The 24,747-nt window shown below is 40.4% G+C and overlaps 1 protein-coding gene across 1 annotated transcript in view; it reads left to right on the forward strand.

The window, feature by feature from the left end:
• Window positions 1–24,747, forward strand: part of LOC117485577 (fibronectin-like) — a 48,637-nt gene that overhangs the window by 528 nt on the left and 23,362 nt on the right. The window contains 32 exon segments of the mRNA XM_034134168.1: window positions 743–868; window positions 991–1,128; window positions 1,425–1,556; window positions 1,916–2,053; window positions 2,792–2,950; window positions 4,471–4,668; window positions 4,883–5,065; window positions 5,737–5,913; window positions 8,735–8,890; window positions 9,207–9,335; window positions 9,611–9,754; window positions 12,882–13,003; window positions 13,139–13,307; window positions 13,797–13,982; window positions 14,142–14,270; window positions 14,420–14,482; window positions 14,485–14,508; window positions 14,596–14,790; window positions 15,939–16,217; window positions 16,939–17,202; window positions 19,348–19,398; window positions 19,652–19,741; window positions 19,855–20,049; window positions 20,837–21,100; window positions 21,321–21,371; window positions 21,623–21,712; window positions 21,826–22,020; window positions 22,806–23,069; window positions 23,290–23,340; window positions 23,592–23,681; window positions 23,795–23,989; window positions 24,377–24,640. Of these exon segments, the coding sequence (XP_033990059.1) occupies window positions 743–868; window positions 991–1,128; window positions 1,425–1,556; window positions 1,916–2,053; window positions 2,792–2,950; window positions 4,471–4,668; window positions 4,883–5,065; window positions 5,737–5,913; window positions 8,735–8,890; window positions 9,207–9,335; window positions 9,611–9,754; window positions 12,882–13,003; window positions 13,139–13,307; window positions 13,797–13,982; window positions 14,142–14,270; window positions 14,420–14,482; window positions 14,485–14,508; window positions 14,596–14,790; window positions 15,939–16,217; window positions 16,939–17,202; window positions 19,348–19,398; window positions 19,652–19,741; window positions 19,855–20,049; window positions 20,837–21,100; window positions 21,321–21,371; window positions 21,623–21,712; window positions 21,826–22,020; window positions 22,806–23,069; window positions 23,290–23,340; window positions 23,592–23,681; window positions 23,795–23,989; window positions 24,377–24,640 (4,911 nt within the window).

Genomic DNA, 24,747 nt, shown 5'->3' on the forward strand with positions numbered 1-24,747 from the left:
GTTTGAACGTGTTGGCAATTAAAACTACTTGAGAAGCCTATAAATAAAGTAATGCTTGGTGTAATGTGTTGATATAATCCACATGAAGCATCTAAACTCTGATTTTGGGAGTCACTGGAATACTTTAGCAACTTTTCCATCGTTGTTAATTGACAAACAATCAAAGCTTTAAAAAAAACTTAAACAAAAAAATCTTGGCTTTAATTGAAGTTCAAAAAAGAAATGAGAGATGTTTCTTGCATGTAAAGTCATGAGATGTGAACAAAGAACATGCCTGGTGGGGGAGAGAAAGAGTAAAGGTGTATAATTCCCCACTCAGAGTGCAACTGATTTATTACTCAGCCCTGGGGGACTTTGAAGTCAAATGAACACATCCAGGGTCAATTTCGCAGGCATGGGTGTAGCCTTCTTCAACCATAACATGTTTATTCCAATGTAGCTTTTGCTTATTTTGTTATGTTTTGTCTTTTTTAATGTATAATACTGCTATGTGTTTGGTAGTTTAAGGTCAGGGCTAGTCAGTTTTCCAGTAGCCTTATTTTCCTTTTGAAAAATTACATGGTAAGCAGGTACAGTGTTTGTGGGTGTGTGAGGGTGGAGTGTGTTTTTTTTCTCTGTCACATTTTCCCTACACTATGTGTTTTAGCGTAAGCAAAGGGAGGGTGGTGCTTTTTATTGACCTCCTGCTGTTTAAATGTCCCATCAGCTGTATTTTTAACTCGTGCTTTTTTCCTCCTGCCAGATGGTTGTATAGAGAATGGTCAGTTCTATGCTATAAATGACCAATGGGAACGGCCGTATTTAGGCAGCACTCTGATCTGTACCTGCCATGGAGTCGCTGGCATCAAGTGTAAAAGCAAACCAGAAGGTTAGTGTGTTTAATTTTGTACAGAAATGTGGCTGTTTCCCACTTCAATACATCTTAATTTCCCTTTATGCAAGTAGAAAAAACATAATCAACACAACTTTCCCACTTTTTTCTCCCCTTAGCAGAGGAAAAGTGCTTTGATAAGATCAACCAGCTGTCCTACACTGTGGGAGAAACCTATGAAAGACCAAAGGAAGGCATGATCTGGGACTGTACCTGTATCGGATCAGGGAGGGGCAAGATCAGCTGCACCATCGCCAGTAAGTGTTTTTGTATGTGTTATGTCTGGTTTACAAGAAGCTGCCATTACCCTTTTGTAACCCCTAGACCGCACATCCTAGCTAATGTGTCTGTGTATATCCTGGTCTGCCAGACTGAGGCTGGTAAACTATTTCATCTCCATATTCTCCACATCTGATTAGCAACTGGTGCTGCACAGCTGGTAGCAGTTAGCCAGGTGGTTAGATAATGGGAGAAATGTCTATGTTTCTTTTCCTTTTGCTTGCTTTCTGGACAAACATATCTCTAAAATCTGTCTGAAATTCTGTCTACACAGACCGCTGTCATGAGGGTGGGGCTTCATATAAGATCGGAGACACCTGGAAGAGACCCCACGAAACAGGAGGCTACGTGTTGGAGTGTGTGTGTCTGGGTAATGGGAAGGGAGAGTGGACCTGCAAACCTGTGGGTGAGTCATTCAGACAGACTGTGACTAACAGACAGCTGCTGGGAAAACTGGCAAATAGCCAGGAAATTGGAGATCACAATATCATTATTGTGTCTTTTTCAAAAGTTGGTTAATGAGTAAAATGAGTGTTTATCTAAATATTTGATAAAACCCAGAAATGACTTGGCATTTTTCCACTTCTGATTCCCTAATCAGTTTTTGGTTAGATGGCGGAAATTACAATATGTTTACATTTAAATCCCATTGGCTTTTGGTCATGGGAACCAGGGCCATAGTAACTTCCGGTTAAGCCTACAGAAATAGTTTATCCCTTCAGCTGTCTATAGATTTAGCAGCTCATCAGTCTCTGTTTCCTGCAGCGGAGCGTTGTTATGACAACTCGGCGGGAACCTCCTATGTTGTCGGGGAGACTTGGGAGAAGCCATACCAGGGATGGATGGTGGTGGACTGCACCTGTATGGGAGAGGGAAGTGGACGCATCACATGCACCTCCAGAAGTAAGTATTTATAGCTTTCAGCTCCCAAATGTATTTATTATTTTTCTCTCCTTTGCAATGTGTATGGGAAAATCATTCTTGAAAAATACATGTGATGCGGCTTTCTTTTCACAGTTTTTTATGAAAGACCTTTTCTCTTTTTGTTTCTTCTCTCGATTTAAATATAACTCTACTTGTCCAGAAACAGAGTGGGAAAGCTGGGTCATTAAGGGCAACACAAGCAGGAAATTAAATTAAATGCTGCTGAAACGCTGCTATTTTTGAACAATTCACGTGTCAATACAGTCTGCTTAATAATTAAAGATACAAAGATAAACTCTCCAGCCTCATTGGCAGAGCCACAAGCAAACCTTGTATCTTGTGATTTATTGGAAGATTTACCGGTTGTGTTTCCAATTAGGACCATTACACACATCCGTAATGATGATGGCTGATGTAACAGATGAACATTTATGTTATTCCCTGTTGGGCTTTTGTCGCATGAAAGACTTCGGGGTGGCCTTGGAAGTTTTTTAGTGGAGGTTATCAATAAACGATCATGCATGTGTTCAACAAGTTATCAACAACATTCACAAACATGGAAACAGCTGGTAGCCAGGAGGAGTTACTCCCCGCAGGATGACTGCAGTCTTTTAAACATGCACTCAGCACATGAAAGCTTCCCACCCAAAAGGCCACATTGCCGTCTCAAAGTTTCAAATTATTTGTATTGAATTCCTCTCATGTACTCTCTCCCAGATCGCTGTAACGACCAGGATACTGTGACCTCTTACCGTATTGGGGATACCTGGACAAAGACAGACGCCCGAGGCCACTCACTCCAGTGTCTGTGCACTGGGAACGGACGAGGGGAGTGGAAGTGTGAGCGACATGCTTCACTTCACACCACTGGCCTGGGTGAGAAATTATAATATACCCGTCTCTTTCTTTTTTTTGTCTTTCCTCCTCCCCCTCTGTGTGAGGAGAGAATAATGTATACCAGAGACAGATGCTGTCAGGAGGGAGAGATAAGAAGTGCCAAGTGTCCAAGTGTTGAAGTGAGAAAGACGTGTGTTGAAAGTCATGACCATGACCTCATGAGAAAGAGAGATGGGGAACCAGGGAAATAAAGAAGGAGAAATTAAACAGTGGAACATTAGTGCTTGAAGTGGTTTGAAGTGATTATTGGGTGTGAGATGGAAACATATGCTCCTTCTGACTCATGGACAGTAAAAACCTCAAGCTTTATTGTAGCTTTGCTTTTGCAAATAGCGCATTATCATTGATAGCATGGTTCAGTCCTCTTCCAGTGGAAATGAAAGCCACATATTTATTTCATTGTAGGAAGTTATGCAGTACAACAAACTAGGGATGCCAGCGATTATTCGATTTTTCGAATATTCGTTACAGTCTCCATAATCGAAAATTATTTTTAAAATTCGATTTTATTTATATATTTTTTTTATTATTATTTATGTTTTTCTTTTTTTTCCTGGCTTAGTTTCAACCAAAATATAGACTAATGCTAATAATAGTAATAGTATTAATAATTGTAAATGGCCATTGGTCACACCACCAGTTTGTTTTACTGTAAACTTGGAGGAAGCCGCAGGCTGCGCAGAGTGCAGACTGCTGCTGCCTGCTGCAGCCTGCTACACACCGACCCCCCCCCCCTTCTCCGTCACACGTGCGATTGATTTATTGGCGATATACAGAACAGTGAGAACAACACAACTAAAGATGAACAAAGAAGAGTTCCTCGTGGAACTACTTCGAACTGACAAGTGCAAATGAAGTAAAATACAAGCTCTGCAAAAATAAAAAATAAATTTCTCTCCCGCGGGGGGTGGGGGGGAATGGGCGCGAGGCGGCGAATAATCGATTAATATTCGCCAGGGCTGTCCGATTTTCGAATTTGATCATGGTCAGTTTCTGGCATCCCTACAACAAACAGATTGTTTCAGCTGAACTCATCTGAACTCCAGTGACTGTTGCATGTTCAAACATGTGTATACGTGTGGTATAATTGTAACTTTTAGCAACATCATCACTGAGACAATATAGGCGGCAACATCCCTTTTTCATGCAATTGGACATGTATTTTTTCATACTTATGAAAAGAAAAGATTACAAATTAAAATACAGTTGTTAATTTCATTACAATTGGTATTTTTGATTCTATAGATTTGTCCATAATTCGCCAACAGTTTAGATAATTGCTAAATATATTTGAAGAAACTATTTCAGAAACATTTTGATACAAAAAAATATGTCTTCATGTGTAATCAACTAGGGCAGTTTACTGAAGATATATAATAGTTAACATTTATACCCTATTCAACTTTATTATCTCCCATTAATTGGTAACTTTATATTTGGGAAGTTTTCTTATGTGATACTGTTGCTATACACTAACCTGGATAAATGTTACTTTTCAGGTACTGGCTCTCGTGTGATCACTAACATCCAGCCTGCGGTCTACCAGCCTGCCAGTGTGTCTGAGGTTCCCCAGGAAGGACCCTGTCGAACGGATGCAGGACTTTCTTACTTCATTGGCCAACGCTGGATGAAGAACCAGGGAGCCAAGCAGTTGATCTGTACCTGTCTTGGGAATGGAATCAGCTGTGTGCAGTGGGGTAAGAGATGTTCCCTTTACACAAACACAGCATTAACCAAAATCTGACATAATTTGCTAATCATTTTGCCAAAAGGCATGAAACCAATACATTTGTGAAGTTGTGTAATTAAGGACCAAACCCCGGCCTTAATGAAGCTAAGGCAAACATCTCAAATGTTTTCATATGCTCAGTCATATTAACTGTATTTGTGTGGTTTCCTGTCTTGATGCAGATGGACCTTCTCCAGTGTATGGTGGCAACTCCGGAGGTCAGCCCTGTGTGTTTCCCTTTGTCTACAAGGGCAAGACCTACCACTCCTGTATCTCTGATGGGCGCAGTGATGGACAGCTCTGGTGTTCCACCTCCTCTGACTATGAGACAGAACAGAAATATTCTTTCTGTACTGAGAAAAATGGTGAGTTATTTTGTTGTTAATATTATAAGGTGTGAATTGTGCGACTTTGTGGAAAATGTACTCCATTAAACCTAAAAATAGCTACTTCTGAGTTATATGGGTATCTGGTGTACTGCATATTGTTCCTTTTTTCGTTTTTTTCATTTAAAGAAAGTTGACTGGATCATTTTGTTGTTGGAAAGACCAACAGAGGTGATTTTCTTTCTGTAGAAAAAGTATTCCGTGAATAATTAAGCTAGCCTAGCGTGATATGTGAGTTAAAACAGAACACATAAATTAAAGTTCAGAAGGGACCTTCAACTTCTGTGGTCTAGCTGTTTTTGTATTTAGATATTTTTAGGGCTGTGAACTAGCTTGTCCTCATTTATGCTAACGTTAGCTCAAACAGCTAAAGTGCAGGGTTTTTAACAGTAGCCTATCAAGGGTTTTCCCTTGATTCCCTATTCAAAATGTGTCAGCAAAGTAAATGACACATTTAATATCAATTTAAGCACATTTAGGTAATAGCTGTTTAATAAAATTTGCTAACTTTATTGAGTAGTCTGGTTTAACAACTAAAACCCCAGAAAGGCCTCAACAAGTATCTGCATCACAGCTACATTTTGTGAATATGTTTGGTATACACTATATATCATTAAAACAATAGTTTAATATATTTTTTCTTTAAACAGTAATGGTGGTGACACGAGGCGGTAATTCAAATGGTGCTCTGTGCCAGTTCCCCTACCTCTATAATGGAAGAAACTACACGGACTGTACTGCTGATGGACGTAGAGACGGCATGAAGTGGTGTGGCACAACGACAGACTATGATGCAGAACATCGCTTTGGCTTCTGTCCTATGGCTGGTATGTCTTTGTGTCTGTGTGATGAAGAGATAGGGAATGACGGGAACACAGAGACCCTAAATGTTCGGGCTGGAGGGGTTGGAGTTGTTTGAAATTTGCAGATTACACTGTAATCAGTTTCAAGCAATGAGTTGCTGTCTCTCAAATATGATAGCCATGGGGGCCACTAACGTGATTAGCCCGGCTAATTGTAAGGTCCCTCCCAGTCTTAAGTCAAATATTTCTCCACCCAGTCTGAATCAACAAGTTAACATGGCCTTTGTATTGAGACCATGCAGTGACGATGAAAAGATTTAATGGGCATTCATTTACATAAAAGCTGTTATCAGAGGGATGTTAGAAGGAGTCAGGACTCATGGCGCAGACGTAATCTAATTTACAGTTCTTACACCCTTTTATTTATAAGAAATGTGTTGTTGTGTTGTTTAGGTGCCAATTAGGTCTCCATGGGTAACAAAAGAGGCAGAAGCCAGCGAAACACTAGGGGGGCGATGACAGGGCACTAATGTCTCTGAAGGAATAATCAAATGGTAATGATGTTGCCTACAGGTTGTTTAACACAGACTCAAAGCTAACAACATCTTTGGGACTGATTTAGTAATCAAGCACCTGCATGTTGATGTCTAGATAATATGCCTAATTTAATAGTCTAAATTACAACGTTGTGGTGACACTTGCCAAATTCAGTAGAAAAAGAAGGAGCTAGACATGACAAATGCTGTGAATGTTAATATTATCTCTCTAAGTTCTTTAAACAAAATTGTATTGAAACACTAAGATTTGTCTTAGCCATTGGTCAAGTTTAGTTTTCAGTCAGAATTAGTGACTATGTTATAATATCAACAATTATGTATGAAGTAACTTAAAAAAGAAATATGTGTTCCTGTTATCTCAATTAAAGAAGTCCTTGGTAGAGTCTTAAGTTGATAATAATGTGAAAATAGTCTTTTTGGGAGCAGTCTTCACAATTTACAGGATTTATCTGGGATATATTGTCTTAGAATTCTGGGAAAATGATTTATTTGATCTAGAACTAATCTTCTGTTGGTTTTTTGAAGAGTAGCAAAAAAAGACAAGCAGTACTTTTAAGAAGTTCATCATGTGTGCATATGGACAGCCTAGAGAACAGGTATTTTTAATGGTTTTATAAAGTACATTGAACATGATGAGATGATGGATCATACTTTTTTTTAAATGTTCTGTTTAAGCTTTAATTTTCTTCAGAAATTCCATTTATATGGCTACGTCGGTGCTGGGACCCACCTTTTGGTCGACACCCTGTCTTTAACAACACCCTGTCAAGATTTAAAGAGGAGAAAAACTGCGTTCATGCCCTTTAGCTAGTGTCAGAGCGGGTTGTCTGTGTTAACCTCAGACCAGCAATCAAAGCAGCAGGGGGTCTTTGATATTGACATTAATGACTTCACAGGGATTGTCAAAACAAACACGGTACTTGAGATGTTAATGGCTGTGGTTAAAGAAAAGTAATAGCCCCCTGCCCCACCTGTGGCAGTCCTACGGGAAGATGCTGGATAGGCTAATGTGGTCTGCACCTCTCCTACACCAACTGCACCATTTACATTGTTAGATCCACTACCTCTGCAGCAATATAACATAATTACTTATATAACAGTTTTGCATTACACTCATTCTTTTGGAAAAACTGTTTTTCCCCACAGCATCTCAGTTGGAGTCTCATAACATACTTTGCTATTTCTGAATACATTTTTCCTGGAAGAAAAGTGTTGTAGCTCCCAGTGCTGTTGGCTGCAATATCCAAACAGCCATTTAAGTTTAAAATGGTCTCTTTCATAAAACCAGTGGTGTATTTCCTATAAAGGTATTGACTGGTTCTAAAGACATAAATGTAGCTTGACTGTAGAGTGTTAACACAGGGTTCAGTTGATGCCAAATATATTTAGATTTACCCTAAAGTTTACCATTTGTAAGTGGAACCGTTTTAAAGCAGGTTAAAATACTTTCTGCATCTCAAACAGACTGATTTGAAAATATATAAAGCGCCATATCATCAAACACCTCAGTTTTGGCTGCACTCCAAGACAGCATATCCGCTCTTTATCTCCACTGCCGCTTCCCTTCCCTATATGGAGACAAACAGATATGTACTCAGATGCATCCATATCAGCTTAGTCTGCACCTCTGGCTCTACAACATGTTGAAGCAATGACATTTAGTATGGAACTGACTTGTGTTTCGACCATATATGCTACTTTTTAACAAAACAAGCTCTGCTTCTGTATTACATCAGGGCTGCTTTGTGGCTATACAGACCAATAAGTAGAAGCAATTTCCCCCCCCTTGTACAAACGCATAGATGCAGGTCTCTGCCTGTCCCACCCATCTTCAAAACATCTCTATCATACCTGATTAAAAATGACTCACTCTTTATAATTACCGGGCAACATATGGGGAACACACACAGCCATTCATACGCATGAGGACACGAGACAGCTGTTGCTGGCTTTCCATCCTGGAAAATCTTGTCTATGGGCACAGGTGTTCTGTAATGGCTGTATCCTCTACAGCCTTGTGTTGTAGTAATTGTAGGGTAGAATCGGTGATCTCCGATGGGGATCATTTGTCACAATGTGTGTTTAGTATTTATTTATCTCGATGCAGGAATGCACTGCTTTTGTTTACTAACTTGTTTTGTTGCACAATTTTGTGTGGCATATTCATTTTTTAACCAACGTTGTGTATGATTTTGTCTCAGGTTTTGCCCTAAATTGTTCAAACTTGAGTAAAGATTACAACAAATGACTATGCGTTTTTTTAACTGGTTTTATCCTGTGTGTTGTAGCCCATGAAGAAGTGTGTACGACCAATGAAGGGGTGATGTACCGTGTGGGAGACCAGTGGGACAAACGGCACGAAGTTCTGGGTCACATGATGCGTTGTACATGCGTCGGCAATGGCAGAGGAGAATGGAGTTGTGTTGCTTACTCCCAGCTTAAAGGTGAGTGTGTGTGGCTGTATGAGAGAGGGACGGACCCTGTTAGGTGATTGAGTTGCTGCTGTGGCAGGGTTTCTGTCGGGTCATAATTAGAGGGTAATATTGGAATACTCAGAGTGAAGAGGTGAAAGGTCACAGGTGATATAATCACTCATCAACCAAAAGGTTAAAAGTCAGGCTGGACACCTGCATTTTACAGGGCTTCATTTGCACCTGCATCACACACCCTGTGAAAAAGCAGATGTGAAAAAGCAGAGAGGTTGCTAGTAAAGAAGCCTGATTTTGCTTTTACATATCTGTGTTTGTTTGCCTATTACAGACCAGTGTGTTGTAGATAGTCTGACCTATGAGGTGAACCAAACCTTCACCAAACAACACGAGGAGGGCTACACCATGAACTGCACCTGCTTTGGACAGGGACGTGGGCGCTGGAAGTGTGATGCCATCGGTGAGTTCACAGGCTTACACCTAACAGACTGCACCATTTATACCATCAAATTAATTTGATGTAATGGTCTCAATACAATCCCCATTTGATAATTATGTATATTTATTACTGTTTCACTTCCACACTTAAATATGCACCATTTTGATTGGCACCGCTTGTTGAAAATGTAATTCATTTAAAACAACTGCAGAACCTCACACGTGAAGCATGATATTTGAGAACTCTTGCCTGTGGTCACTGTTGAATGAACTGTTCCTTTGCAACTCTGCCCTCAGATCAGTGCCAGGAACCGGAGACGAGAGCCTTCTATAAGATCGGAGAGTCTTGGGATAAAGTCATCCAAGGAGTCCTGTACAAGTGCTACTGCTATGGCAACGGCATCGGAGAGCTCAGCTGCGAGCCCCAGCAGTCCTACCCAGGTAAGATGTTTAACATACATTAGAGCTCCGCAATGTTGTGATACTGTCTCACTTCTGACAATATGCAATTGTTAACAGTCAGATATGTTCTTTGGAAGCTTTGAGAAGTGGTTGTGAAAGGCTTTGCTGGGCAGTGTTGTGTTATCATTCAAATTCAAATGATATCATTGTATATACATTGGCCAATGGTAAAAGAGAAAAGTCGCATACAATGACTGCTCTATGGCACGATTGGTATAAACGATTTAAATCAATGCAATGAATTGGCTTGATTTGTAATTTTTCAGTTTTTATTAGCAACATTTTATTCCTCACTGGTTATCTTATCCATTATGCTTCTTAAATAATACAAAAATAATATAAGATTATTTACATTTGAACATAAAAGTACATATACGGCCACAGACTGTACTATTTTAACTAATCATGTAAAATCCCTCATATGCCTTGAGTTTGTTTTCCAACTGTTAACAACTTGATCCTGTTTCAGTGTCTGGTACCATTTCATTTTATGATGTTTTTTAGAGTTCATCAAAGTAGTTAAAGCTTTGAGTTCTTAAATAGGAAATCCAGCTGGATTTCTATTTGAATTCTGGGTTTTTGCAGGATAACGAATGGTCAATATGTTCACAGTAGGTGTAAAATAGATACTTATTTCTCACTTTGTTTAGTATTTCTGATGGTAAAATATGCAAACTTTCCAACTTGCACTCCAACTCCTGCACTTAAAATATTTGTTTATGTCACCTCTAAAATAAGGCCCTTGACTTTGATGTGAAACAGCCAGAGATGGGAGGGGGTGTGATTTCCTCTTTTCCCCACTCTGAGCGTTTGTTCCTGCTAGCATGTGGTACATCCCCTGTGCTGTTGCCACAGCTGTACAAAGCAGCAGAGTGCACGTGTGTGTATACAAAACCCCCCTTTACAAACACACACCTACCCCGTTTTGAAAACCTGTTTAACAACAGTTGTGAACTTTGAAGATTTTAACAATCACTTAAAAAGTAACCTCATGTCTTTAAGTTAAAACGAACATAATAAAAAAATAAAGCCATGCTTCATTACAGAACATTATGCAAAGATTTAGAGGCTTTATTATAAATGCACAGTAGCTACAGTGTAGTTGTTGGCAGTGAGAACACAGACACTAAAATAGTGCAAGAAAGTAGTGCAACTGACCTAATTTCTGCTTGGCTAGACAGTCCTACTGCAAAACAACTTTAAACAAACAAATCTTTCTTTCAGTTTTGTCTTTAATTTAAGTTCCCTTCTGGGTAGGTCTGGATTTTACTTGTTAGTGTTCAGCCCCCTTTGTCATTACAACTGACCACGTTCTTCACATTCTTGTATGGCATCCACCAATAAACCCACATGTAGAGTCGTTCCTACTTCTTTTACATTTCCCTAATTCTGCCTAAAACTGCACAGTATGATATATTTTTTATTTATGCTTGTGGAAACAGAACTTTGTAACACCTTCTTTAAAGAACAATTGAACTTGTTTGCTCTGTGTGTGGAGCAGGTTGATGGTAGATACAAAATGTAGGCCACTATTGCTCCGTAAGTGGCTGTAATGGCAACCAGCTGTGAACTTGCTCTGTGAGTGTGTGTGAGTGTGTGTGAGTGTGTGTGCGTGTGTGTGTCTGGGCATACAAAATACAGCATGCTAAGATTTAAGGGCAGCAAGAGGCAAATCCAGACTCCGAGGCACATACTGGGTAAAACACCATAAAAGGTAAACATGGAAAACCCCAGTGAAGGATATTTTAAAAAGGGGTTTCACAGGTCTCCGATTTAGCACTACACTGATAAGATGTAAAGAAAAAGCTGTTTTCTTTTCCACTGTCTGCTTTTATCTATGTCTGGAGTGTAGTTTTATCTTCAATCTTATCTTATTGTTAGGATAACTCTCAGCATTACTTCCCCTTTACTGTGGTGAAACCATCCGTATCTAGAATCAATGTTATGTCTCTGTGCAAAGTAAGGATGGATGTATTTGTGAATGTATGTGTGCTACCCAGATGTATGCATGTTATGCTGGGAGATTATGTGTGTGTACATGCAGTATATCCACTGCATGTACACACGTGCATCCGTTTTCATTTGCGTCCCACATCTGATTCTGTGTAACCCTTACCCTCGCCAGTGGCCTGTGGCTCTGTGGGTCTGTAATAGGCAGTAATTGGTCCCAGATTGTTTTTGAGGTCTGTATATCTGCCTCCAACTTCTGGTTAACCGAGCCACTTGCTCACAAACTTTGATTACAGGTCTGCTATATGGAAAGGTGGTTAGAAAACCCCAGTTCTTTATAGAAGCTACCAGTTTCTATCAGCACAGCTCATGTCGGTAGTCTGCTTGCCACATGACTTTTGTTTACATTAAAGATGACTTGATGCCCTTTTTTCATTTCCGAAAAAGATGCTTCAGTTACGAGCCTCTGCTTATGTCATTTTGCATTCTCAGCCTAGCACCTTTTATATTCTACTTGTGTGGTCTATGCATCTGTTTAATAGAATCAATTGAAGCGGCCCCATTATTATTTTTGGGGTTTTCCCTTTCCTGTATTGTGTTATATAGGTTTTTATGCATGTATATGGCCTAGAAAGGCTACAATCCCAAATCTTTGTTGTAAAGATATTCTACTATATTTCCACATTTTATTTGTGCTGCTCTTTTACAAATGAGCTGTAGTCTGTCAGAGAGAAAATGTAAGGTATGAAAAAAGTGATTTAATAGAGGACGTTAAAGAGGGAAGGAAGTGAAGTAAAGGTCTTCTCCTCTCTAGCTGTTACATTTTGGGCTGGAATCTCACAGGAACAAGCTAGTTTCCCCTAGCTATTTCTGTTTTCTATAGCACACTCAGTAATACTCACTTTCAAGTCATATCATGTAAAACTGCAGGTTTTTTTATGTTCTCAGATTGTAGAACAGCCAGTATCCCCACAAATAAGATTGTTTGTCTGCTTACCAACGTAAATATTGAATCAAGATATTTGTTATTTACAACATTGAACAGTGCCACTTCTTATCTGTTTAATCTCTACACGATTTCATAGTATGATATCTTCATCTAAAATAAACTTCTGTTCTGTATGAGTGCTTACCCCTCTGTCTTTATCTCTTTTAGGTGGTACCCGTCCTGTCCAGGTGATCATAACTGAGTCTGGCAACCAACCCAACTCCCACCCTATTCAGTGGAACGCCCCACAGTCTGCCCACATCACCCAGTACATCCTCAAATGGAAAGTGGTGAGTTCTTTTAGATATAGCTTCCTGGTAAAAAATATTGCCTCTTCTTGCTCATCTCTACACTGATTCTGCATGCTTGGCTTTTGAATACTGTCCCATCGCTTGTTCTTCTAACATTCTTTATCATTTTTTCAGAAAAACACTAATAACCCATGGAGAGAGGTGCTGATCCCCGGCCACCTGAACTCCTACACCATCTCAGGGCTGAAGTCGGGCATCACCTACGAGGGTCAACTGATCAGTGTGCTGCGGTTTGGACGCAGAGAAATCACCCGCTTTGACTTCACCACCAATTATGGATCATGTGAGTGGAAAGAGTCGACAGATCTCAGAGTGGAGAAGTTGCCACATTCGATCTTTCAGGATCCGAATAAGTACATTTATTTGTCCTTTAGCAATTGACAGTGCAGATACAAAGGCAAAAATAATAGTAAAAGAAGACGCAATCAAAATAATGTTAATCAAATAAGTACTCATCCATGTCACAAAAAAAAGTAGCAACATTATACAACAAATATTTAAATATATAAAAAGTGTTGAAATAGCAGCCATTAATAACATCAATATATTGTTAAAAATAAGTGTTTATGTACATAGCATTATTCTAAACAGTGGTTAACAGTCTAAGGTCATTTTGTTACTCTTTTCATTCAGGCCAGTTTTTTTGCAATATCACTGCTTAATGTGCACTTGTAAATAAATATAAATGATGATGACAGTGTTGCCAGTTCTGTTCTCAGAGGCAGCGAGTAGCCACCTCTTTTTTTTACAATCTCTCTCTTTTTTTCTGCAGTGGCGACATCAGAAGGCGAGACCGACCTGCTTCCGGCTGAGATTGACACCTCAGAGTCGGTGACTGAAATTACCTCCAGCAGCTTTGTCATCTCCTGGGTTTCCGCCTCCGACACGGTGTCTGGTTTTAGAGTGGAGTATGAGCTCAGTGAGGAGGGACGGGCGACTGGGGAACCCCTGGTGCTAGGTAAGACCAGATGAACCCTTTACAAACATGAATACATGCAAACAAAAAAACATTTAAACAAGACGGTACTCTTAATTTGTCAGCAACAAAATGTCTTTATTTACCTGCTTTAAAAAATGTGAATGTATGTAAACTAATCTATTTTTTTCTTCCTTCAAGACCTGCCCCACACAGCTACCTCAGTGAACATTAATGAGCTTCTGCCTGGGAGGAGGTACACTGTTAACGTCTATGAGGTTACAGGAACCGGAGATGACAACCTCATTCTCTCTACTACACAAACCACAGGTTAGTAGACACACACACACAAACACACTTTCTTCCTTTTTATTTATCCAATTCTCACAAAAAAAGAAATACAAATCAAGTGATCCTATAAAAGAAAAAGAAAAAAAATGTGGTTATAATTTTCCTTCTCACATTTAAATGTTCCACAGCACCTGATGCTCCTGTTGATCATGAAGTGGATGCGGTGGGAGAAACTTCCATCAAGATCAGCTGGGAAAACCAGTGGCTCCAATCACTGGTATGCTACGACACATGTGGCTAATTCAAACCCATCTGTGTCATTTACGTACGCACAATGACCCGTATTTCCTCTCTCCCCGTGCAGGCTATCGTGTGGTCTACACGCCTTCACTAGAAGGTGAAAGCACTGAACTGACTCTCCCTGACACGGCAACATCTGTGACACTGAGTGACCTCCGACCCGGAAAGCTGTACAACATCAGTATCTACGCTGTTGAAGACAGCCTGGAGAGCAAGCCTATCTTTGTACAGGTCAACACCGCTGGAAATCCACTGCCTGGTAAAATACTGTTATGAAAAGTTGAACTTGGAACACGTGTGTGTTGTTTTATTCTTCTTCAAAGGCCACTCATGCTTCAACATGTGTAATTCAGCCTCAATCACGCCCCTCCAAGTGTATCTATCAATGCCCACATGTGCAGTAAAGTCTCCTAGTAAGGAAGTATCGAGTCCCCTATAGGAGCCCAGTACACGACTATTTTCCAGGGTCTACAAGAAGGCAGAATTATCCAAACGTTGTGTTGTCCACGTAGCTCTTTCAAACAACACAACCCCCAGGTTCATAGGGGCAAACAAACCTCTACACCACGATAAGGCGATGGTCCAGGAGAGTTTGGATTAATATGCTATGGGGCATGTTAAAAGTAGTGTCTCTTGTTAAAAGTAGCACCAGTAGTTGGTGTGCAATGACCAAAATCTGCCGATTCTGATCTTTAAATATCATAATTTGATCCTTGGCGCCCCCCTGCTCGGCCATATCTGTATACTTGTTTGAGCTATTATTCTCTGTACTCTGCAGAATCAACCTGAAATTCATCCTGTGGCCTTGTCACTAATGTATGTCAAAGTTTCCAATTCTTTAAACTGGAAAATACCAATGGAAAGTGAAGTCATCAAGTTCACAGCTGTTGGACTCTTATTCTAAGTTATGTGAAAAAAATAGTTGTAGTCTGCCAGGTCAAATGTGCTGTTGAGCCAGTTGAGGTAATGCAGAAAAAGTGTGCTTGTTTGTACAGTTTGGATAGAATAAAAATGCCTAATGGAACATTTCTGCTGCCATCTTTGGACAGTTAAGGATATCCCCCTCTGTAGAGTTTATTATTATCTTCAAACATTGACATATGATGGTTATAATTGATATTATTTACAAGCTGTTAAAGCTCAAGCATCTTTAAGCCTTTAGAACAGCTGCACCCTGTTAGATTAGTTTTTTTTAATTGTGTTTTTAAAGATAAAAACCAAGATATCATGGAATGAAATTGACATACCTACTTTGTTTAGCAGATAATATTACGAAAAAGTACCCATGATTCTGTATTTTATTGTGTATTTTAAGATGATAAGAGGTATCCACTTCTCTTTTGCTTGATAATAGGCGTTCTCTCATCTAAATAGATTTTTAATTCTAAGTGGTTTTCCTGTCCACAGAGGTTCCTTCTCCTACAGACCTGCAGTTCTTCGAGGTGACGGACAACAAAATAGTTCTGACCTGGACCGGCCCAACCGGCTCCATCTCTGGTTACCGGGTTACCGCTCTCCCTGTGGAGGAGGGACACGATTCGATTTCGATGCTGATAACTCTTCCTGTAACACAAAACGCCCACATAGAAGTTACTAACCTAGTTCCAGGAAAACTGCACCGCTTCAGTGTCTACACCCTTCAAGGCAGAGAGGAGAGTCTACCACTTATTGGGGAGCAAACCACTAGTGAGTATGACAGATGCCCTCAGGTCTTCAAGGAAATGACTTGCACTCAAACATCCGTCACTGATAGTCGATTTTCCTTCTACAGAGAAATTAATTAAAACTAGTGGCCCTGCGGAAGGTTTCAAAGCATGAAACGAATGATGGAGTGCTATGGGAAATGTTCCGTAGTGTAATATATAATGTGTGTTCAGAAGCCCTGAAGCACAACACAGAAAAAAGAGATTTGGTGATGGAGTCTGATTTTCATAGTTTTCTGTCTTGTGTTTATGACATTTGGTTTTCCCAGGACAATCATTTTAAGTAACTTTACCGTTTATCTGTGAAACTAGAAAGATGAAGGATTATTTTAGGTTACTTTTATTTCATCTATAAAAAAAGGTGGACTATAGTTTTATTTCAGGATAATGGAGCTTGTTGTTGTAATTGGCTAAATTGCAACACTACCCAATTTTGTAAATGGGACTTGTATGATAAATGTTTTCTTCCTGGTGAACTATGTCCTTTCTTTTCCACTGTACCTGTATAAAAATGGTCACGGCAAAACCAGTTTCTTCCATCACTAATATTGGCCTCTGAGGGCTTCCATACTTATTTTTCTTTCTTTCTTCCTTTTTCTTTTCTTCAAGGAGCTAAACCTGTGAAACCTCTTGTAAAGTCCTTCCTTCTTAACACAAAATCAAGCTGTCCACATCTAACAGTGTTTATTGATGTTTCTTTTTAGAGCCTGACGCTCCGTACAGGATCCGTTTCATCAACGTGACAAAGGACAGTGCTGTGATGATGTGGTCCGCCCCTTATGCTAAAATCACCGGCTACCGTCTCTTCCTCACTGTGGAGGGCTCCAACCCCAAGCAGCTGCGCCTGCCCGCCCGTCTCTCTCAGTACACCCTCCTGAGCCTGAGGCCTGCTACCCAGTACACTGCTACGCTACATTCAGAGCAGGAGAACACGCTGAGTAGAGGAGAGAGCGCTGTGTTTACCACAAGTGAGTGTCTGATGCGTATAAATACAAATATAAAGCACTGTTTTCTTGGGCTGCGCAACAAAAAATTCATAATATGGACTAGTGCAATATCAAAATCACATTTAGCGCAATCATTGGTATAGGCAGAATATTTGAAACCATCATTCCAATAAAATATTGTAGCACTGCCTAAAAATGTATTTTTTCTTCCAGAACTGCCTGGTACGAAGTACATTTGGAACGAATTTGAGGTTACAGATAAAGGTGAGGACAATCTCTTTCTCTCTACAACACAAACCACAGGTCAGTAGATACACATATAAACACACTTTCATGTTTCTTTATTTTCCAATTCTCACAATAAAATACAGTTGCTCAACTTTAATGTGTTGTTTCCTATCCCTAACCCAAAAGCAGCCTAATGAACATGTGGCAAGGATTATAAATCAAGTGATCCTGTAAAAATAAAGTAAAAAAGATGTGGTTGTAATTTTCCTTCTCGCATTTAAATTGTTCCACAGCACCTGATGCTCCTGCTGATTATGAAGTGGGTACGGTGGGAGAAACTTCCATCATGATCAGCTGGGAAAAACCAGTGGCTCCAATCACTGGTATGCTACGACACATGTAACAGCCAAAACGTTTCCCCATTTGTTGCTAGTTCGTACCCATCTGTGACCATCCCATATTCAAAATGATATGTAATATTTCAGGCTATCGTGTGGTCTACACGCCTTCACTAGAAGGTGAAAGCTCAGAGGTGACTCTCCCTGACACGGCAACATCTGTGACGCTGAGTGACCTCCTACCTGGGAAGCTGTACAACATCAGTATCTACTCTGTGGAGGACAGCCTGGAGAGCAAGCCTCTCTTTGTACAGGTCAACACCGCTGAAAATCCACTGCCTGGTAAAATACTTATGTTAGGAAAAGCTTAAGTTGTTGAAAATAGCATCCATTTGGTGCCATGACCAAAATCTGCCTATTCTAATGATTCTGTTCTTAAAGATCACCTATTATACAAAATCCACTTTTTCATGTCTTTTCTACATCAACATGTGTCCCCTCTGTGTTAAGAGATTCTGAAAGTTTCAGAAAAAAAGATTCGCTCAATTTTTGTCCTGATCCATTTATATAAAAACCTGTCTGAAAATGAGCTGATCAGATTTTGGCCACTTTATGAAGTCATAAAGATTTTTTGGCTTCTGTAACCATTAGCCAATCACCAACCAAGGTAACCCCCCCCCCACCTTATCACCTGAATCTCCTCCTACAGCACCATTGTTTGTTTTTTAACCAAATATCTCTCAGAGGGGCGTGGGGAGTGGCTCCTTATTTTCATCTAAAGTAACAGACACAGAATCAGCACTTTTGAAACAGGGCTGAAACAGAGAGGATTATGAGATGCTACAATGATCTGTTTGGTATTTCGAGGCCAAACACTTCAGAGACATGTTTTGTATATATCTGAGACCTATAATACATTGATGAAAAACAGTATAATAGGGGACCTTTAAATATCATAATTTGATCATGTGCCCCCCCCCTGCATCACCCTATCTTTATACATGTTTGACTTGCTCAAGTGAAGTGAAGTGATCAAATAATGTAACATATACTGTGTGTTCAGAAGCCCTGTTGTGCAAGTCAAACACATCACATCCTCTAACAGGGTTTATTGATGTTTCTTTTTAGAGCCTGACGCTCCGAGATATATCCGTTTCACCGAGGTGACTGAGGACAGTGCTGTGATGATGTGGTCCGCCCCTCATGCTAAAATCACCGGCTACCGTCTCTTCCTCACTGTGGAGGGCTCCAACCCCAAGAAGCTGCGCCTGCCCGCCCGTCTCTCTCAGTACACCCTCCTGAGCCTGAGGCCTGCTACCCAGTACACTGCTACGCTACATTCAGAGCAGGAGAACACGCTGAGTAGAGGAGAGAGTGCTGTGTTTACCACCAGTGAGTGTCTGATGCGTATAAATACAAATATAAAGCCCTCTTTTCTTGGGCTACGCAACAAATATATTTTTTTCTCCAAAATCATAGTATGGATTAGTTCAATATCCAAATCGCAGATGGCGAAATAATTCGTATTGGCAGAATATTTGAAACCATCATTCTAATAAAATATTGTAGCACTGCCTAAAAAATGTATTTTTTCTTCCAGAACTGCCTGGTACGAAGTACACTGGGAACGACTTTGAGGCTACAGATAAAGGTAAGGACAATCTCTTTCTCTCTATAACACAAACCACAGGTCAGTAGATACACATCACACTTTCATGTTTCTTTATTTTCTAATTCTCACAATAAAATACAGTTGCTCAACTTTAATGTGTTGTTTCCAATCCCAAACCCGAAAGCAGCCTAATGAACATGTGGCAAGGATTATAAATCAAGTGATCCTTTTAAAAAACAAGTGAAAAAGATATGGTTGTAATTTTCCTTCTCACATTTAAATTGTTTCACAGCACCTGATGCTCCTGTTGATTATGAAGTGGGTGTGGTAGGAGAAACGTCCATCAAGATCAGCTGGCAAAAACCAGTGGCTCCAATCACTGGTATGCTACGACACATGTAACAGCCAAAACGTTTCCCCATTTGTTGCTAGTTCGTACCCATCTGTGACCATCCCATATTCAAAATGATATGTAATATTTCTTCCTCCGCGCAGGCTATCGTGTGGTCTACACGCCTTCACTAGAAGGTGAAAGGTCGGAGGTGACTCTCCCTGACACTGCAACATCTGTGACACTGAGTGACCTCCTACCTGGGAAGCTGTACAACATCAGTATCTACTCTGTGGAGGACAGCCTGGAGAGCAAGCCTCTCTTTGTACAGGTCAACACCGCTGGAAATCCACTGCCTGGTAAAATACTTATGTTAGGAAAAGCTTAAGTTGTTGAAAATAGCATCCATGGTTGGTGTGCTATGACCAAAATCTGCCTATTCTAATGATTCTGTTCTTTAAAGGTCACTTATTATACAAAATCCACTTTTTCATGTCTTTTATACATCAACATGTGTCCCCTCTGTGTAAAGAGATTCTGAAAGTTTCAGAAAAAAAGATTCGCTCAATTTTTGTCCTGATCCATTTATATAAAAACCTGTCTGAAAATGAGCTGATCAGATTTCGGCCACTTTATGAAGTCATAACGATTTTTTGGCTTGTGTAACCATTAGCCAATCACCAACCAAGGTAACCCCCCCTCCTTATCACCTGAATCTCCTCCTAGAGCACCATTTTTTGTTTTTTAACCAAATATCTCTCAGAGGGGCGTGGGGAGTGGCTCCTTATTTTCATCTAAAGTAAAAGACAGAGAATCAGCACTTTTGAAACAGGGCTAAAACAGAGAGGATTATGGGATGCTGCAATGATCTGTTTGGTATTTCGAGCCAAACACTTCAGAGACATGTTTTGTATATATCTGAGACCTATAATATATTGATGAAAAACAGTATAATAGGGGACCTTTAAATATCATAATTTGATCATGTGCCCCCCCCCTGCATCACCCTATCTTTATACATGTTTGACTTGCTCAAGTGAAGTGATGTCATCAAATAATGTAACATATACTGTGTGTTCAGAAGCCCTGAAGTGCAAGTCAAACACATCACATCCTCTAACAGGGTTTATTGATGTTTCTTTTTAGAGCCTGACGCTCCGAGATATATCCGTTTCACCGAGGTGACTGAGGACAGTGCTGTGATGATGTGGTCCGCCCCTCATGCTAAAATCACCGGCTACCGTCTCTTCCTCACTGTGGAGGGCTCGAACCCCAAGCAGCTGCGCCTGCCCGCCCGTCTCTCTCAGTACACCCTCCTGAGCCTGAGGCCTGCTACCCAGTACACTGCTACGCTACATTCAGAGCAGGAGAACACGCTGAGTAGAGGAGAGAGCGCTGTGTTTACCACCAGTGAGTGTCTGATGCGTATAAATACAAATATAAAGCCCTGTTTTCTTGGGCTGTGCAACAAAAAAATATTTTCCACAAATCATAATATGGACTAGTGCAATATCAAAATCGCAGTTAGTGCAATCATTGGTATAGGCAGAATATTTGAAACCATCATTCTGATAAAATATTGTAGCACTGCCTAAAAGTCCTGGTCTAAAAAATGTATTTTTTCTTCCAGAACTGCCTGGTACGAAGTACACTGGGAACGACTTTGAGGTTACAGATAAAGGTGAGGACAATCTATTTCTCTCTACAACACAAACCACAGGTCAGTAGATACACATCACACTTTCATGTTTCTTTATTTTCCAATTCTCACAAAATATACAGTTGCTCAACTTTAATGTGTTGTTTCCTATCCCAAACCCAAAAGCAGCCTAATGAACATGTTGCAAGGATTATAAATCAAGTGATCCTGAAAAGAAAAAGTATGAAAGATGTGGTTGTAATTTTCCTTCTCACATTTAAATTGTTCCACAGCACCTGATGCTCCTGCTGATTATGAAGTGGGTACGGTGGGAGAAACTTCAATCATGATCAGCTGGGAAAAACCAGTGGCTCCAATCACTGGTATGCTATGACACATGTAACAGCCAAAACGTTTCCCCATTTGTTGCTAGTTCGTACCCATCTGTGACCATCCCATATTCAAAATGATATGTAATATTTCTTCCTCCGCGCAGGCTATCGTGTGGTCTACACGCCTTCACTAGAAGGTGAAAGCTCAGAGGTGACTCTCCCTGACACGGCAACATCTGTGACGCTGAGTGACCTCCTACCTGGGAAGCTGTACAACATCAGTATCTACTCTGTGGAGGACAGCCTGGAGAGCAAGCCTCTCTTTGTACAGGTCAACACCGCTGGAAATCCACTGCCTGGTAAAATATTTTTGTTCGGAAAAGCTTAAGTTGTTGAAAATAGCATCCATTAGGTGCCATGACCAAAATCTGCCTATTCTAATGATTCTGTTCTTTAAATGTCACCTATTATGCAAAATCCACTTTTTCATGTATTTTCTACATCAACATGTGTCCCCTCTGTGTAAAGAGATTCTGAACGTTTCAGGAAAAAATATTCTCTCTTTTTGTCCTGATCCATTTATATAAAAACCTGTCTGAAAATGAGCTGATCAGATTTTGGCCACTTTATGATGTCATAACGATTTTTTGGCTTGTGTAACCATTAGCCAATAACCAACCAAGGTAACCCCCCCCCCACCTTATCACCTGAATCTCCTCCTAGAGCACCATTGTTTGTTTTTTAACCAAATATCTTGCAGAGGGGCGTGGGGAGTGGCTCCTTATTTTCAACTAAAGTAACAGACACAGAATCAGCACTTTTGAAACAGGGCTGAAACAGAGGGGTTTATGAGATGCTACAATGATCTGTTTGGTATTTTTGAACCATACACTTCAGAGACATGTTTTGTATATATCTGAGACCTATAATATATTGATGAAAAACAGTATAATATGGGACCTTTTAAATATCATAATTTGATCATGTGCCCCCCTCTTGCATCGCCCTATCTTTATACATGTTTGACTTGCTCAAGTGAAGTGAAGTGATCAAATAATGTAACATATACTGTGTGTTCAGAAGCCCTGAAGTGCAAGTCAAACACATCACATCCTCTAACAGGGTTATTGATGTTTCTTTTTAGAGCCTGACGCTCCGAGATATATCCGTTTCACCGAGGTGACTGAGGACAGTGCTGTGATGATGTGGTCCGCCCCTCATGCTAAAATCACCGGCTACCGTCTCTTCCTCACTGTGGAGGGCTCCAACCCCAAGAAGCTGCGCCTGCCCGCCCGTCTCTCTCAGTACACCCTCCTGAGCCTGAGGCCTGCTACCCAGTACACTGCTACGCTACATTCAGAGCAGGAGAACACACTGAGTAGAGGAGAGAGCGCTGTGTTTACCACCAGTGAGTGTCTGATGCGTATAAATATAAATATAAAGCACTGTTTTCTTGGGCTGTGCAACAAAAAAATATTTTCCACAAATCATGATATGGATTAGTGCAATATCAAAATCGCAGTTAGTGCAATCATTGGTATTGGCAGAATATTTGAAACCATCATTCTGATAAAATATTGTAGCACTGCCTAAAAGTCCTGGTCTAAAAAATGTATTTTTTCTTCCAGAACTGCCTGGTACGAAGTACACTGGGAACGACTTTGAGGCTACAGATAAAGGTGAGGACAATCTCTTTCTCTCTACAACACAAACCACAGGTCAGTAGATACACAACACACTTTCATGTTTCTTTATTTTCTAATTCTCACAATAAAATACAGTTGCTCAACTTTAATGTGTTGTTTCTTATCCCAAACCCAAAAGCAGCCTAATGAACATGTGGCAAGGATTATAAATCAAGTGATCCTGAAAAAACAAGTGAAAAAGATGTGGTTGTAATTTTCCTTCTCACATTTAAATTGTTCCACAGCACCTGATGCTCCTGCTGATTATGAAGTGGGTACGGTGGGAGAAACTTCCATCATGATCAGCTGGGAAAAACCAGTGGCTCCAATCACTGGTATGCTACGACACATGTAACAGCCAAAACGTTTCCCCATTTGTTGCTCGTTCGTACCCATCTGTGACCATCCCATATTCAAAATGATATGTAATATTTCTTCCTCCGCGCAGGCTATCGTGTGGTCTACACGCCTTCACTAGAAGGTGAAAGGTCGGTGGTCACTCTCCCTGACTCTGCAACATCTGTGACACTGAGTGACCTCCTACCTGGGAAGATGTACAACATCAGTATCTACTCTGTGGAGGACAGCCTGGAGAGCAAGCCTCTCTTTGTACAGGTCAACACCGCTGGAAATCCACTGCCTGGTAAAATATTTTTGTTAAGAAAAGCTTAAGTTGTTGAAAATAGCATCCGTAGTTGGTGTGCTATGACCAAAATCTGCCTATTCTAATGATTCTGTTTTTGAAATATCGTAATTTGATCATGTGCGCCCCCCTGCTTCGCCCTATCTTTATACATGTTTGACTTTGTCTTCTTGTCAAAAGGGTGCTCTGCAGAATCACCCTGACATTCAGCCCATGGCCTTGTCACTTATCTATGTAGAAGTTTCCAATTCTTAAAACTGGAACATACCATTGAAAAGTGAAGTGAAGTGATCAAATAATGTAACACTTACTGTGTGTTCAGAAGCCCTGAAGTGCAAGTCAAACACATCACATCCTCTAATAGGGTTTATTGATGTTTCTTTTTAGAGCCTGACGCTCCGAGATATATCCGTTTCACCGAGGTGACTGAGGACAGTGCTGTGATGATGTGGTCCGCCCCTCGTGCTAAAATCACCGGCTACCGTCTCTTCCTCACTGTGGAGGGCTCCAACCCCAAGCAGCTGCGCCTGCCCGCCCGTCTCTCTCAGTACACCCTCCTGAGCCTGAGGCCTGCTACCCAGTACACTGCTACGCTACATTCAGAGCAGGAGAACACGCTGAGTAGAGGAGAGAGCGCTGTGTTTACCACCAGTGAGTGTCTGATGCGTATAAATACAAATATAAAGCCCTCTTTTCTTGGGCTGTGCAACAAATAATTTTTTTTGTCCAAAATCATAATATGGACTAGTGCAATATCC

The sequence above is a fragment of the Trematomus bernacchii genome, unplaced genomic scaffold (assembly GCF_902827165.1).
Source record: "Trematomus bernacchii unplaced genomic scaffold, fTreBer1.1, whole genome shotgun sequence".
Classification (NCBI taxonomy): domain Eukaryota; kingdom Metazoa; phylum Chordata; class Actinopteri; order Perciformes; family Nototheniidae; genus Trematomus; species Trematomus bernacchii.